The sequence below is a fragment of the Bolinopsis microptera genome, chromosome 3, assembly GCF_026151205.1.
Source record: "Bolinopsis microptera isolate Bmic1 chromosome 3, MBARI_Bmic_1.0, whole genome shotgun sequence".
In the NCBI taxonomy this organism is placed as follows: Eukaryota; Metazoa; Ctenophora; class Tentaculata; order Lobata; family Bolinopsidae; genus Bolinopsis; species Bolinopsis microptera.
In genome coordinates, this window is record NC_087074.1 from 5,643,267 (window position 1) to 5,660,778 (window position 17,512).

The following is a 17,512-nucleotide window of genomic DNA, read 5'->3' on the forward strand; positions in this document are numbered from 1 at the left end:
AAACGAATACACTGTAAAAATGTTGCGAACAAATGTCTGGAAAGCTTCACGCGACACAAGATGGTGTGACACACGAAACACAATGTAATACATGACAAGATAGCAAGTATTATACACGCGACCAGAAGCTGATTATGCATGTGTTGAGCATGCAGGCATTTCAAGCTTATCATAATACAATCGCGTCAGCATTTTTAATAATTATAGATTGAGATGATAATGGGGAAACTCTACCAGATCAATGTTTAGCACCATGTTGGTCAGGTCTTTAAGAGTGTGTGGTTCGCATGGATAACAAGATATAAGAGAATGGTATCTTTAAATTGGCGTGCATGGAGCAGTTGTACTATTTCTGACTGATTATTTGTGATTGTTTTATCAGCTGCTGCACAGCTTCCACATCAATTTATTATAGAAGTTAATATTAAATATCATTAAAACGTGGCGCCTGAATAAAACTTCGTGGCCGTCCCTTGAAATGACAAATTGTTATCATGTCACAGTTATACACGTGATCTTCATTACTGCTAAGGTCTTGGACTCCATCGTTAACTGTAACAGTTGCCATCGAGATAATTTGCGTTTACGACTATTACAATGCTTCGTAACCCACACTACACAATACATTTCCTTTGGAACATATTTAAAGCTTTTGCTTCGTCCGAGTTCAACCGGTGAGTTAGAATCGGAAAATCGCTAAATTGTTGGGAAAATCGCTAAATTGCCCTTATATAGCGAAACTTTTAGTCAGTTCGTTGTCATAAGTAAATACTTTGCTTTTCAAGGGTTCATGTCGATGCTGTGCACTTGGTTTTGAATGCAATACAGGATTTTATATAGACCCAAGTCTAATAAAAAAGATACTGGTGGTTTTAAGATTCCCACCATCCAGCTTCAATGGAACAGGTAACCACAAAACCGCTGAAACTTTACCACGTTTTTTGAGAGTCCAATTAGCAAGTGCTGCGATGCGAGAGTGTGGCCCAATTAGCGTCAGTGTGGTTAATTGATTCAATTAGCAAGTGCTGCGAACTGAGCGTGTGTATCAACTAGCTGTGAGAATATGTTCCAACGAGAGTGTGGTCTTGTGCGTCAGCAACTGCTTGAAGATCAATTTACCAAAGTGAAAGAGAGCTAACAGCTGTTCTAATTGTTGTCCCCAGAGTCTACAAATATCTGTTGTCTTACTCGTCTGTTTGTCGTTCCTAATGTACTATCTGTATGTAATTCAACTAGTAGCGTTATACTACCCCGCTACTAGTACTAGTGTTTGATGTTAAGTGCGGGATGAATCCAAAATTAGCTTCAAAGTGAGATACGTTTCAGTTCCTGAATAATATAACATATAAATGTGACTTGTGATACTTATCTGTATTCTGTAGTGATACTTCATGTCATGTTATCAGTTATAACTGTTCATTGCGCAAACTACTTCTTGGTACGCTATTCCTTTAGTGACTTTACCCAGTAACCTAGTTACTTTGCTTGGTAACCTAGTTACCTTGCTTGGTAACCTAGTAACAAGACTCCCCACTTACCAGCATTATTTTCAGTCCTGGTATCATAGTATCACCTGCTGACGGCTCAGGCTCTCTTGATCCCTTATTACGTCACACCAAGGGTAAGGAGAAGCTCCTCAACATCTTTAACAACAACAAAATCCTGGTTAGTTTTCAGTTTTTTCTTCAGTTTTTAAGTTTCTTCTGTTTCTCTTTGTGGTTCTCAACCGCCAACAGTTAAATGTTATTGAAATGTTGCTGATATTTATACGCCACTTATATCAGTGAAATTTTGTTTGACGTTGACATGTTTGATATAATTTTGATTCAAGGATTATGCGTGAGAAAATTCATAAGAATTCTTGAGCAAATATTCAATGAGTACTGCGATCGGTGGTTCTTGTTTTATTTTTCTTGTACTCTTGGCAAATTCTCAATTTGCTGTGATTCTTCAACAATTTAATTGTTTAGTTTCACTTCCTGTCATAGTTATAAGTGTTAGAAGTCACTTACCTAAAAGGCCTTTCAGAAAATTAAATACCCTTAATACAATTTGACCAGTTGATGAGTAAGTCGTCTGCTTTCACAGTGCAGCAACCATAGTTGGAGCTTCACCCCGTAAATCACACCAGACAGTAACTCGGAAATCATTAACTTTTAAAATATTTTTCTTCAGATATGTCAGACGTGGATGAAGCATCTCCAAGAAACATCCCGTTCAAGCGTATGGTCAGTCACTGAGGACCTACTTTCCAAACTGCTGGAGTATATAACTCAGGTTGGTTTCTATAATTTAACTGCTTAGATGGTTCTGTTGGATAATTTCTAAAATCAATTCGTTAATTCTGTTAGAATTACAGATCATAGATTAATTATTACATTTCAGTTCGTAGCATCAGAAGGAGACATCCAGACCAAACATACGATCTCAACTATTGCCACCACTACCAAGAATAGTTTGGAACAAGTTCAGGTCGCAGTGGAAGCCTTCCCCGATGCGGTAAGTTAAAACTCTCTCTCCTCCTTAACTTCCTCCCAACCCCCCCCCCCCCCCCCCCCCCCCCCCATGCTCATGGTTATCGTTCACTGTAACCGCACCCTAAAACACGGCTCCAGAAACTGATTAATCAGTGAACTGCAGAGGTTACAAAAACTAGGGATAGGTGGCATTGTGAGGACATTTCAAATCTGGATCATATTTCTATTGTGTTATATCCTGGCCAATGTTTTGTGAAAGCCGAGGAGCTTTGTAAGCCGGGTAGAGTTTTTTCATTCGTTTTTAACTGATTTATGAGTATTGAGCAGTGATGGTCAAACGAAGATCGACTTCAGAATTAAGGAAGGTAAATGTTCACCGGTTCACGGAACTTTCTTGTTTTTGAATTTAGGAAAATCAGGTTGAACTTAAATTAATTTAACTTTTATTATTAAATTATACTGTGACCAAAGCAAATAATGACATAAGAAATAACTTATTTCCGTCAGTTGATTTCCTTTCAAATTTGACTCGTAAAGTTAAAAATGGTAGAATATCAAATATGAAATCTCCGGCCTCTGTAACAAATCTTTAAAACCTGGGAAGCTAAAATTAAAAAACCTTCACTATGTGATATAATGTGCATTCCAAATCTTTCTAGTCATGTGAATTCTTATCAAATGTTTGCTGATTTTTTCGCAATTTTTACATTTCTGATCACATTTTTCATTCCAGACCTTAAACATTGCTACCACAATTTTACAATTTACAGCCGCTCGATGAGATCAGCCTGGCCTCCGCCTAATTAAGATTGTCTCACCTGAAATTACTTTGCTAGAATTCTCATTTACAGCGGCGCTAAAATCCGAGTACACGATCAAACCACTAATCAGTCCGGTATTTTAATGTATGTATTCTCGGTAGAAGAGGCCTGGGTCTAATTGTGTTACTGTTTGTTAAAAATTAGTGAGATATTCCAATGTGAACATACCGGAACATCATCTGAAATGTGATATTTTAATTTGATAAGGGTATCTGCTGAGATATCCCTTAAATGAGACAAAAATTTGGCTTCTTCCCAATTTTTCTTAATTTACACCGACTTTGGCACTTTCTCCTGTGTATGTGTATTGTGTGTATTTGTTGTTACTTTCTTATTTACTTATTTGCTGTTTTAGCTGCGCTGCAGCAGGGCCATCAACTGAAATGACCACCCTTATGCTTTGCTTCGGACAACCATGGCTAAATAGTTACGGCATGTAACCGGAACTTACAGGAAACCAAAGGATCAAGTCTAAGGCCAGCGACAGTTAAGGTGTACCACACTTTCTTCGCCCGGAGCTTCGCTGTATTGACTCTTGCATGTTGTGCAAGTTTTTCTTCGCTGATAACAGTCGTGGTAGTTGGAGTGTATTAGCTTACCAAACATTTTAGCGACAAGAGAAACGCCATTTTCGGAGAGTTAGGACTCCTCAAGGCATTAAATTAATTCCTTCTGTAACGTCCTCAATAAATATAATAGATTTGTAGTGATGTAATTAGTTTAAAACTAATGATATAAAATATTACAACACGCTTCTTAGTACCCACTTTTCTACAGAAATTGGAAGTCGTTACACACGACAACGAATCACTAAAAGACTTCTGTCTCATGAAATTCCGGTGCTGCTAAAAAATCTCGTGGATTCTAGAACTCCTAGAAGGATGTTAAAAGTTTACCGAATATTTGTTATCACACACAAGTAGTGTTACAGAGCTGATGATTTCAAGTTTTAAATACTTGTCGGCCCTAAAATAAGATTACCACATTCCTTGATGTATAGATACTGAGCATGATTTCATGGAAAATTCTCTTTTTCGTATGTCCCAAAAAGGTACATCAGACCTCCTTACTGTATGATTTCATTGGTAACTCCTTGAAAAATCAAATTTTGTGGAATGATTCAAGCATTAACATCATAGCTGTGTCCGTCCACAACTGTTACTAAATACCAACCAATCGTCCCTTTTTTTCTTTCCAAACTTCGACAGTCAGCAAGGCTTTTCTTCAGACAAAGAGAAGGGTAAGCGTCAAACTTTAAGGTTAAAAGTTAGCCGATTGTTAGCTATAATGGGAACAAGCAATAAATCCTTATTTAGAACCAGAAACTGTTATTGCTTTTGTCCTGCGTTTATCCTATTCCTTCTACATTGAAATTTCAATTGCGGTCCTTGAATAGAACTTCTTTGTCACCAAATACTCGGGATATGAAACTTGAAGTCGTGGTTATTATCAACAAATCTGCAAGTTCACACAGTTCACATACATAACAGAAGTTTACACAGATCGTAGACTGACGTCGTTTGTTTCACCCACCATGTTGTTCAGTACTCTATCTAGTGACTAGTCTAGAATCATTTCGTTTAAAGATGGGTTTTATATAATATGCGCCAGGTATTCCCCTCCCCTCCCCTTCTATCCCCGCCCCCTCTCCTCTTCCCCTCTCCTCTTCCCCCTTTCTCCACCCCCCGATTAGTGGCTCAACACCGCCACTTCCTGATAGGTACAAGGGATAATAAAAGACCACAGCGATGAGCCTCACTGGATGTTGGTGATACAGCCCATGGTGAAGAAAGCAGTGTGGTCCGTTCGGGAGGCCCTTCAGCCTGGTGAGCAAAGTGAGATCTTTATCTTTTTTCTAAAAAAAACATTCCTCTCCAGCACTTTTATATTTGTGTATTGATTTTTAGTGGGGTTCGTTGTTAGTCTGAGAACTGATCGGATAATTTATCACGGTTAAGAAAGATTGACTGTACTTAATGACACTGTTAGCTTAAGTGCAAGAAATTTTCCCCACATTTTAAGGAAAATTAAATCTATTTCAAGATTTTGAAGTCACCAACAATTGCAGTTGCGGTATAATAATTCATTATACATATATTGTACATTTAAACAAATATTTAATAATTAATATCACTTGATAAGCTAATTATTTAATATTTTGACAAAGTCGTATGCGTGTGAGCAACGCATAACATGCTAAGGTAGACTCTAGAACTTTTCACATTTCCATCTGTCTAGACGACTTTTTCTTTCATGAATCCTCTCAAAAACCTATGATTTTAGACTTCAAAAGTTCAACCTTTTCAACTTATCAGCTCCGGCTTGTCAAGAAATTGTATACTCAGCTGACGTATTTTGTCTAAATTTGAGAATTATGATTTTGGCAACCGGCCTAAATTAACAGAAAATGTTTGGCACCTTCAGAAGATTCGTATTTAAAATCATGATAAAAATGAACCTGATCAGTTCTCGGACAGAGTTTGTGCTCTTGCAAGCTGTAATTTTACTTATTTTGTATTATATATATCCGAAAATAGGGCCACGTTTAATAATTACACCCAATTAATACAATTAACTTGGCAGTCGATTCTTATTTCTCTCAATTTGTAACGCGTTTTTGAACAATTTGGATTTCTACATGGACTCAGAAACAAGTTTACAGCAAACAAATCGAATGTTTGCCACCTGATATGATATGACCGAGCAATTGCACAGAACTTGCATAATGTAAATCATAAAGTCTTAAAGTAAGCTGGATCACTTCTACTTAGTTACCCGGTGTGAAGGAGCCCAATGTTTCACTGTATCCCAAATATCTTAATACATGTTGTGTAAACCAACCGTTGTAATTATCTTCTGTGTGGATAATGAATTACCCGCAGAATCTCTCTGCTGCCCCATGCAATGACTTAAGCTAAAACTTACAAAGATAAGAAACGGGCGTTTTTTCCGAAATATTTGAACACGTTTTTATATTGATAAGAAAAAATGTGTCCCGATCACATCAACTGCTAAGCGTGCTTTGTTTGCAGTTTGGGTGGAAACTGCTGGATTAAGAGTGTTGTGTTACCCGAATTTATCAATTTAGGGTGGCTTCCATAACATTAACAATTCTGACTGGGCGGGAAAAGTTTAAAAGTTTAAACTTTTTTAAATTTGCATCACCCTGAGTTAACATGTCATTTTTGTGGCATTAATCTGACCATTAGCATATCACAAAATACACATAATTGATAATAAAATATACAAAGTATCATTAATGCTGCAGATCTATAATTATTAACCTGGAGCGTGTTTTTAAGTAACCCTCGCCACAATACCATTTATCTGTAAATTTAAGTATCAAATTTCACCCAAAATCACATGCAGTGGGTGTTTTTTCACCTTATCTGAGTTTAAACATTGATTCGTTCGAATTTGTATTTTGTTTCTTTCGTCGGCCTGCTACGCTTGAGTTAACGTGTCTGGCGTCATGAGTATACACCTCTTGCAACTCTAAATTCATGCTCATGTTCAGTGATCGCTTACTGACTTTTCGCCAGTAAAATCAACACTCCACTGTATTTGAATTCTTAGCTAGTAATTAACTCGAGATTTGCGCTTAGTTAGATATTTTTACTTTATTCATTGCTAGGTGTATTCATTTTTATCGTTTACATCGGGAATGTCAGCTGTGTTTTTTGTTGACTGGATGAACCACATTGTCCACTGAAAACTTTATACTTCGGCACACGATTGGGTGGTTGTAACACCGTCGTTATAAGACATTTCTAAACACAGCACCAGTTACACTGTTACACTGTTACTCTGTTACACTGGTACACTGTTACACTGTTACACTGTTACACTTTTACTCTGTTACGCTGTTACACTGGTACACTGTTACACTGTTACACTTTTACTCTGTTACACTGTTACACTTTTACACTGTTACACTGTTACACTTTTACACTGTTACACTTTTACACTGCTACACTGTTACACTTTTACACTTTTACACTGTTACACTGTTACACTGTTACTCTGTTACACTGGTACACTGTTACACTGTTACACTGTTACTCTGTTACACTGGTACACTGTTACACTGTTACACTCTTACACTTTTACTCTGTTACGCTGTTACACTGTTACACTGTTACACTGTTACACTATTACACTTTTACTCTGTTACACTGTTACACTGTTACACTTTTACACTGCTACACTGTTACACTTTTACTCTGTTACACTGTTACACTGTTACACTGTTAAGCTGTTATACTGTTACTCTGTTACACTGTTACACTGTTACACTGTTACTCTGTTACACTGTTAAACTGTTACACTTTTACTCTGTTACACTGTTACACTGTTACACTGTTACACTGTTACACTTTTACACTGCTACACTGCTACACTGCTACACTGCTACACTTTTACTCTGTTACGCTGTTACACTGGTACACTGTTACACTGTTACACTGTTACACTTTTACTCTGTTACACTGTTACACTGTTACTCTGTTACTCTGTTACTCTATTACTCTGTTACTGTGTTACTATGTTACACTGTTACACTGTTACACTGTTACATTGTTACACTTTTACTCTGTTACACTGTTACACTGTTACACTGTTACTCTGTTATACTGTTATAATCCTTATATGTGATTAGAGACTGCTCAGCGTCATTGGGGTAATCCTTCAATTGACTAATATTTAGTAACTTTTTCTGATGCAGACAGTTGCGTTGGTGAAAATCAGAAATCTTTCAGTCTCGACATTTAAGCGCTCACTATCTGACAAGTTGCTTGTCGTATTGACAATAGGAATGGGAGTATCATATTATATGAGGATAATTATCATAACCGCGTATCTTTTTTGAGCTTGTCAATGATTTTCACGAAATCATGATGGAAAGAAAAATGCAACTATCATCAGAAATTTTCGTAAGGAAAAAGTCAGGGTCAAAGGGGGTTTAATTTTAAAACTTTGGAAATGAAACCTCTCGGAGTCTTATAGGCGAAGTTGTAAGAACATGTCAACTAATTCACGAGAATCCAGAGAATTAGAAATACTAATTCACGAGTGACGGGAGTCCAGAGTTCATTACAAATCCAAGACGTCAATCCTACGCGTTACTGTCACTAATCCAATGCCGACCAATTTTTAAGTTACCTCTAGTTTAGCTTCGTTTCAGTTTTTGTGAACTCTGGCTATGTAAATTTGTCAGGATGTCAAAACATTGCTCCTTCATAAACATTGCGTCACTGTAGGTTTGTTTGAATATTGACAGTGTTAACCTCTTTGTCAGCGAAACCTCGCTGAGCCAATCAAACTAGCTTTCTTTAAAAACCCACACATGTTGATTGATGTCATTTGTCAAAAAATAAGCGGTTCAATCATAATTTTAATTTCCATAGAATATAATCATACAATATCGGTGGAAAGAGAATTGTTCAAGGCGTCCACGTTTTTAAAGGCACCCATGACCCACGTTCGCGTTATAACATCGTCATTAAATACGGTCTCTTAGAACTCTTTATTTTAATGACATCCAACTCACAATAATTGTGCTGTTTACTTGTAAGGCAACCGATTAGATTTGCTGAAACTGAAGCAAGGTCATTGTTTTTTTTTTTGTTTTTTTTTTTAATTTTTTATGTTGGGGCACCCACTTTACCTCCCTATTGGGAGGCTACGTCCGTCATTAGTGACTAACGTCTATTGGGGTTCCTCTGGTTGTAGGTGTCAGTAGGTTTGGGTCATTGTTTTTGTGACTTCCCACTCACTTAACTGTCCTCATTGATAGTTTCACCCTGCAGACAAGCAACTTTACTGCAAGTGAGCTACCCACGCAAGAGACTTCCATTACACCACTGTTGTCAGTTATTAATTTATTTCACAATGAGGTTAACTGGGGTATTTGCCCGGGATTTGCCGAACTAATTCTGATAGCTGTATCACTGTCAGTCTAACATAGGTCTTCCCACATTCTCGACTTTTAAGATTACGAATAATCATGAAGTTCATGTTAACTGTTCCCTCGACAACTAATGTTGAAAAGTAAAATTAGTTTTTGCTTTTTAAATTCTTGAGGGCTAAGATAGTTTGAGATTATACGGTTATTGTAATATAAGCTCCAGGGTTAAGGAATTGATTAAGATCAGGTTGAGATGCAAATTCATTAGGTAATGTTTTAAGAACTTTTAAACTACTGGTTCCGTTAAATGTGGTTGTAATGGTTCCTACTTCCTACTTCCATTAGGTAATGTTTTAAGAAGTAAACCACCCATACTGGTTCCGTTAAATGTTGTAATGGTTCCTACTTCCTAATCCTATATCTCTATATTATGTCAGGGTATATTCTCCAGACAATCTAATATTTAATTATGCAGCTATAACTACCACTGATATTGCAATAGCGTGATGTGGTAACATAGAAGCAGTGAGGGATGAACAGTCGAACACGTAGTGTTACCTAACCTCCAGTAAGATATTGACTCAGTTCACATATTATATCGCTCAGAACGAGTTCCACCAACTTCCAGTTCCCGAGAACATTCGCTAAGAATGGGCGTGTAGTTATATCATGATAGTCACTAACTCTTATTCTAGAATTCTGAATTTATCTTTAATTTCAAAGTACGCCGCTCTTAAAATCACACTCAGGGCCCCTACTCAAACTAAAGTTACCACTACTCCACAGTGACACGTGACCTTGAGTTCTGTGTCACGTGATCACATGGTGGTCAGCTGCTCTTCCGATCTCTTCCAGTTTTATTCCTCGTAACTCTGCTTACATATTCGCTGTGTGGCCTCCTTACACGGGTGTTCCTTTTATTTAGGGGATGGAACTTTTACTTCTGGAGTTTTGGTTAAATTCTGCATGATAATTTCGTAAATAACTTAATTAAATAACGTAGTTGTTGCAGATTACATCTGGACTGTAAGTATATAAGTTTCAAGTTGCATTTTTGAACCAATCTTTCATGAAATTTCTCACAATAATTTGCCACAACTCTGGCTTACATTTTTACATGGATACTATAATTGTATCATTTTGGCATTTTGAATCGTTAGTGTTCGGCCTAATTTTTCCCATCCCTCGTTCTTTTTTGATGCTTCGCCCGAATCAAACTTATGAAATACAATCACAATTTAAATGTTCTGCTGCAATGGGCATTAAAACTTTATTTTGCACAAAACTCTGTTTCTAGTGCGCGGTGCTGGTACCTGTTTCTAGTGCACGGTACCTATTTCTATAGAGCACGCCTGCACGGTGCTGGTACCTGTTTCTAGTGCACGCCTGCACGGTGCTGGTTGCGGTACCCGTTTATAGCAACAATATAACGGCACACACCATTTATCGAATAATATTCAATACAAGCCGCTGTGTAACCCGGAAGACTAGGCAAGCAGTGTGTGTTGCTACACTCAACTCTCACTGCTGCGCTTCTAGTTTTTCTGCATATCCCGCCTCTTTTTTCTCTCGAATTAACAAGTTTCTCGACCTTTTTGTCTCGTTGGGACGGTGGGTAAATGTAAGATTTCCGTGTGTATTGAGAGAGTGTTCAGAGAAGGTACACTGTTACTGCTTGGTCGTGGCTTTTACCGCGTACCCGACCATTTCCTGGTGGCTACAAGAGCACAGCCAATTACTAGGTCTGTTTGTCGCTTTATCTTGTGGCGTGAGCTTACACATTACTCTGTTGTGCTACTATGGTTGTTGTTTCCACTTGCCTGGTATGTAACCTGGTATGTAGCCTGGTATGTAGCCTGGTATGTAACCTGGTATGTAGCCTGGTATGTAACCTGGTGTGTAACCTGGTATGTAGCCTGGTATGTAACCTGGTATGTAACCTGGTATGTAGCCTGGTATGTAACCTGGTATGTAACCTGGTATGTAGCCTGGTATGTAGCCTGGTATGTAACCTGGTATGTAACCTGGTATATAGTCTGGTATGTAACCTGGTATGTAACCTGGTATGTAGTTATATCGCCCGACCACTTTTACTTGATAGCTTGTTTGAACTCTGTCTTATTTGTACATTTAGAGTTCCTGACATCTGGCTGTATTCCATTAAACCGAAATTCCTAGCTGTTGTTGAACCAATCGAACTAATTGAGACCTAATTTTACTCTTTGATGAACCATTGCAGTTAGAATCTACTCACTATTCTACTGTCACCAGTTCTTTCCCATTATTTTCTTGCTACCGTATATACTGTACTTTACCAAATGTAAGTAAAGCTGACCGAAATAACTTTGCGAAGGATAAACCAGATGTAGCCTGGAGCCCCCATCATCTCTTATCATGGCAGTAGCATCACGAGAAAGTGTGATCCAACACGGGGTGGTGAGGAGATGTGCTCTTCTCTCACCCTCAGAGAGCATGATGCCTTGTAAAGTGTCCACAAGTTCCCCTGACACTGAGGAAGATATCGGGTACAAGATGAGAATAGTTTCCATCAACCAACTTGGTTAGTTTATAACCTTTATTTCTAGTTTTCGCCTTGTTTAGTGAACATCGTTGTAAGTTTGTTTTAATTTAACTAATGTAAGTCACAGAGTTTAATCATTTTTTGTAAAATCCACGGATTTAAACACATTCTACGTTATTTGTCTTGTTTTGTTGCTTTCGCGTGATGAACTTACTTTACTTATATTAATTTATTTTTATTCTCGCTTGAATTGTCGATCGAGCTTTGATCATTTGTATCAAAGGTCGAACAAATATATTTTTAAATTTCGGTTTAAGGTATGTTAATCCCACTTATATCGACCTTTCGTCATTTCCGAAATTAATCATGTCAAAACATAATATTCAACATTCTTTTAAATGTTGAACATTTTATGAGTATTGCTGAAAGCACAGTGTAAGGCCTACACTTTATGTCATTTAATTTTCGTATCATTTTCATTTTCATTTCAAATATCGAAACAAAGCCAGGTTCACTATGTATTTCTCATTTTTGTAATATAGTTGTGTATGAACTATGAAAGTTACTGGATGGGTCAAAAGGTTGTATGCAAACGTTTAAAGTTGGTAATCTGTCTGACGCTTCGGCCTGAGTTCCTTTCATCACTTATACTATAAGTAGAACAAATCAACTGAAACATCACTGGAACATTACTGAAACCACCCCAGACACCTTCTCGTCGTGCCTTGCTGCATTATATATTCTGTTTTCGTTCATGTTCTGTTCTGTTTACCGAAGAGTGCGTCATTATCTTCATAAGATAATAAATGTGTAAATCATGAAACCCATTTCTTACCTAAAATATGATCATAAAATCTTAACTCTGCATTCATAGTCATCACGAATGATAATAGTAATAATGCATTTTACTCTGCTTCAGAAACCATTAAGAATGTCCCATGAACTTTTGATTTACCAAACAATCCAATTTTAATAAAAGCTTTTAATACTACAAAATCAAATTCAAACTGTTTTTCATTGTTAACAGTATTCCTATCAAAATTTGAGTAACTGTAATAAGCACTAATTAAAAATTAGGGGCAACAAATTTGCAATTACAGCACACGTACAGTGTACACCTAACAAACACACACTAACATTATAATAACACAAATCAGATACAACTCACCACTAATCACCTTTATCTAATATCACATTTTGTGTTGTATTTTCGTCCTATGATGTTGAACCAACCTCTGTGTTGAACCAATCTCTGTGTTGAACCAATCTCTGTGCTGACTGTTGAACTAAACTGTGTGTTGACTGTTGAACTAATCTGTGTGTTGACTGTTGAACTAATCTGTGTGTTGACTGTTGAACTAATCTCTGTGTTGAGTAGCTGTTGAATTCTCCTTCTATATGTATGGGTACTCTAGTTGAAGACGATATGGGTTGGTTAATTATGTAGCATAATTATTATGATTTTATCTACAATTTTTATTTTATTTGTTGACGTTATTTTAATGCTATTCAGTATTTTTCAAAGAAAATATTTGATTTGTGTTGACTTTCAATCTGTAATTGGGTAGACCACTGAATACTATAATATTAGCCAACTATTTAACCGAGGCATAAGTCAGTGTGTTGGTTACTTGTTAAACTCGACAGAAAACTTGTTTCGAACATTTAAAAGCAGGTGTTTTTAAAAATTTAGCAGTCTCCTGAAATATCTGATTGATATGCTCCGCCATAACTCCGATTGTGAAACAATGACGACTGAGTTATTTTAGGGATGTGGTAGTCATGACAACGTAGTTATTTGGGGAGTAACCTGCTTACAAACAAATCGACACTTCTCATTAACAATCTGTTTAAGTCAAGTGAAGCACAAATTATACAATATTTATCCACTTGAAGGATATTTAATTGAACGTGGTAATGAAATTGCACTCTTACGGGACAATTTGACGTTCTTAGTATGGTATGTTTCCCTGCAAAGAGAACATTTGAGATCAAATCATTCGTTACGATGAACAAGGGTATCACGTCTTCAATGTTCATCTTCATTAAGTTTGTGAAACTGACCTATTGTTTGATTTGAAAGTCCCAAATTGAGACCTTTGATTCGTTCTTCAGTCAGTTTCATCACAGCTTTATAGTCTTCTAATCACTGAACAAGCGGAAACGATAAAGGTGATTCAAAATATTAAATTGTAATTTTCATATTTTGAATTTTCGCATTTTACTGGCTACTGAAGAGGGTGTCAAGACTAAACTTGCTGAAAGTTGTACAATTTTCCTTCTTCGTTGTCTAAACAATGCATTATGAAGAGGTCAAATAATACCCTTTTAAGCTAAGAGGTACAGGTACTACTTGTACTACAGGTTTATCATAATCAATAAAGTATCGCGCCCAATATATCACCTTTCACTTTAACTCGACTTTTCCACAGTTTGCTCATGCTGTCAAGCGATAAAAACACGGTGTTGAGTCGGCCAATTTTTTGTGACAGTTTATCTTTATGTTGCAAATTAGATTTTATGGTCACAGATACGGAGCATCAGCACTGAACTTGTCCGCGCTCAGAACTGATTTGATCAAGTTTTATTTCATGAGCCACACTTTTTTTGATGTATCTTTTTCGAGGCTTATCTTAGCTGTATCTTAAGCAGGTTTTAAGCTTGGTAATTTGGATTTGTCAAAAGTTCAGGTACTCGCTAACCGCTCAATTTAAATTTCACTTTAAAATATAGGATAAATCCTTGTCAAATTTAATTTCAAAGTGTTCAGTTGAGAGTAATCTAGCTTTACACGAAATTAGTCTAATAATCGACTGCCAAGTTGGTGTTCGGGATATCATAACATAAAAATTTGTTTTTTCTTCAAAATATTCCCTAGCAAGTTCTACTTCTAACAATTACACCAACTAGCAACTAACTGTTTCTTCCTCAGAGCTGTCCCGGTTAACGTCCATGGACACAGAGACTCCGAGTGACTCAGCGTTGAGACAAAGTCCCAGCTGTGCTAGTGAGGAAAACCAACTCAACTTTAGGAGACTCACCGAGATCCAGGACGACTTCTTCAGGTACTTAACGAGCTTTGAATTTCTTTGATATTACGACTTTGCTACAAGTTGATAAAATTTAGATTAATGAAACTGTCGGACATGAAGAATCTGTCAAATATAACATTTCCAATTAATTTGCAACTTCCTAAACAAGTTCTAACCTCTGCACTCCGCAGGCGTTTAGGAGAGCAGCAGGAGGAACTGTTCCGGAAGTTTTTCAGATCGCAGACGGAGATGTACAACGTACTTAGCACAGAGCTCAGAAACGGCAACGGTAAACGCCCCTTCCCCTCCGGTAGCTCCACCGAGGATGATATCGACAAATACCACGACCAGGACCTGGTGGCCTGGCTGAGGTTTAACCAGTTCCCCGACGAAACAATAAGGAAGATCATTCGTGAGGAGTTTACCTTGACTGATTTTAACAAGAGTGTGACAAAAGATGATCTCCGAGATATTGGACTTAAGTAAGTGGTGCATTTGTTGGTCATTAAAAACTATACTACTACTACTTACTAATTTAAACAAACGATATTTTCCATGCTTTATTTCTATCCGGATATTACACTTTATTTAGCGAGATGTTATTTATTAGTCCCTTGATAATAACGTGAGTTTACTTTCAGGATTGGTCCCAGATGCCGTCTGTGGGAGTGCATCACGAAGCTTCAACAGTCTGGTCATCACATGCAGAATGGTATCCACAGGTGAAAAGAACCGTGAGCCAAGGCCGAGTTACAGCAACACTCCTTGATCCCATTCAATTCGTCAATTTATTGTGGCCTTCGAAGCGGATGCGCCAATTCCCGCGTTGGAATTCAGATAGTTTTCGCGTTGGAAAATGAAGAATGCGAGAAAAACTAGACTGCTACGAGGGATGAACCTCTTTTCTAAATTGATTTTTCCCGATTTTCGTTTTTATTTTTGTACTTACATAGAACTAAACTAGAAAGTCGGCTATCCCGATTCTGATTCGATATACGCCCGTATTCGCAATGAACTAATTTCGTTAAAGCCATTGATAAGCTTAGTTGGAGATTAGCAACGATTATTGTTCCCTGGTAATCCATATCGCTAAAAACTCATTACTTCTCCTATGAAGACTGATATTTACGTATTAGCGGCCGTTTAGTTGTACGGCCGTCATTTGATACGCAACAGAACTTATGTATAAAATATAAACTTTTGTGTTTCTGAACTTTTGGCAAAACGTTGAAATTATTATTTTGTGATGTTTAAACCGGTTTTAAAGTGTTGTTACGTTTACAGATTTGATTTATTGATAGCTATAAATACACCACGTTGCTCAACTAGTCCTCTTTGTAAAGTAGCTTTTGGTTGAACATTTCGATGGGAGCAAAATGATTTCGACGAAGTTGTCCTCGCTGCTTTATGAGGAGGGTCCCTCTGTATTTGGCGATATCTTTTACTTTTAAGTTTAACAGTAATCGTTTGAGTTTACGAGCTTTCCCAAAAGATATTCGGAAAACCTTTATGAATTTGAATATCAGAAAAGTTCGTTTTTCAGAAACATTGAAGAACGGTTCTATTACTATCCTATCCGTAAACCAACATATTATATAGATTCCCGCATCATACTTGTCTGAGTTAAATTTTAGATTTGATGTTTATGTCGATGATTGTGATAATTTTACTTGATATGTGTTGATACATAAAAGCCTGTAAGACGTTTGTAACTCGAGTAAGTTTTTTTGAAAACGTACTCTAGAGAAATTTTAGAAACTTCTACTTTCAAAATTTTCGTAAATTAATATTTTAATTCAAGCTTGTGTAGTAATTTTATTTTATTAAATTTCCAAATTTGGTGTTTTAGCTGATACTCTAACAATTACCCTTCACAGAAATTCAATGGTTTTATTTCTTTGGAAATGGGGCTATTCCAAGTCCATAATTCAGTATTAATGTTTTTGAAATTTGATACGTGTTTTACAAATAAAAGTAAGACACACGTATTACTGATAAGTCTAACTCAAAGGAGAGATGTAAAACTGTGAACTTAGAATCTAACAATAAATATCGAGCGTGCTAAATCACTCTACAGTCGATTTTCGAAATTGTTCTAAAAGGGCCTTCGACAGTTGAAACCAACTTCAATCGATGTATTTACGGACGCTGATTCCGAATCACCCTCCAATAATGACATAGGGTTAAAATGCTCCCCTGACTAGATATTGGCGAAAAACTGTCTCGATCACGTGATATGAGTCAATCGTATAATGAAGTTTTAGTTAGTCTAATTTCTCGTTAGGGTTGGGAATTCAGCATATCACATATGCTTTTGTTTTGCTCTAACCAGAGCCCTCTCAAGCGCGTCACGCAGTAGTCAGTACGCGTATACACATGGCTATGTGAAGCTTTTGTTAGCAGTTAGGGTTAGGGTTGGGATCAGATAAGAGGGTTAGGGTTTCGAATAGTCGTTCAGGGCCAGCTAGAGAACGGGTTGTAAAAGTCACGTGACAGTCGAGTGTAGAGTGATTAATCATCATCCTAATTTCACAACGGTCTTTCCTCCCAACAAAGTAGTTCAGCAGTAGGAACATGACAGTGATTTCATTATAATTATATTAATTATAAACTATGTAATTGTAAGCTCAATAATATTCATGTCATATATGCTCTACTGAAAGAGAAATTTGGTCTCCTTTAAAATTAGTCGCCGAAAAATTTAGTCTCATGAAATTTGGTTTACAACAATTTTAGTCAAAAGTTTGACTAAATTT

General features: G+C 36.9%; 1 protein-coding gene across 8 annotated transcripts in view; it reads left to right on the forward strand.

The window, feature by feature from the left end:
* LOC134813037 (mitogen-activated protein kinase kinase kinase 15-like) overlaps positions 1 to 16,636 on the forward strand; it is an 84,505-nt gene extending 67,869 nt beyond the window's left edge. For 4 of the 8 annotated variants that reach the window (XM_063820707.1, XM_063820705.1, XM_063820708.1 and 1 more), the window contains 7 exons: positions 1,554 to 1,665; positions 2,176 to 2,277; positions 2,386 to 2,499; positions 5,019 to 5,133; positions 14,657 to 14,789; positions 14,948 to 15,238; positions 15,398 to 16,636. In XM_063820707.1, the coding sequence (XP_063676777.1) occupies positions 1,554 to 1,665; positions 2,176 to 2,277; positions 2,386 to 2,499; positions 5,019 to 5,133; positions 14,657 to 14,789; positions 14,948 to 15,238; positions 15,398 to 15,482 (952 nt within the window). In that variant the 3' untranslated portion in view covers positions 15,483 to 16,636. The remainder of the gene's footprint in view (positions 1 to 1,553; positions 1,666 to 2,175; positions 2,278 to 2,385; positions 2,500 to 5,018; positions 5,134 to 14,656; positions 14,790 to 14,947; positions 15,239 to 15,397) is intronic. The other 4 variants (XM_063820706.1, XM_063820709.1, XM_063820710.1 and 1 more) reach the window with 1 other exon arrangement.
* Positions 16,637 to 17,512: the final 876 nt, after the last annotated feature.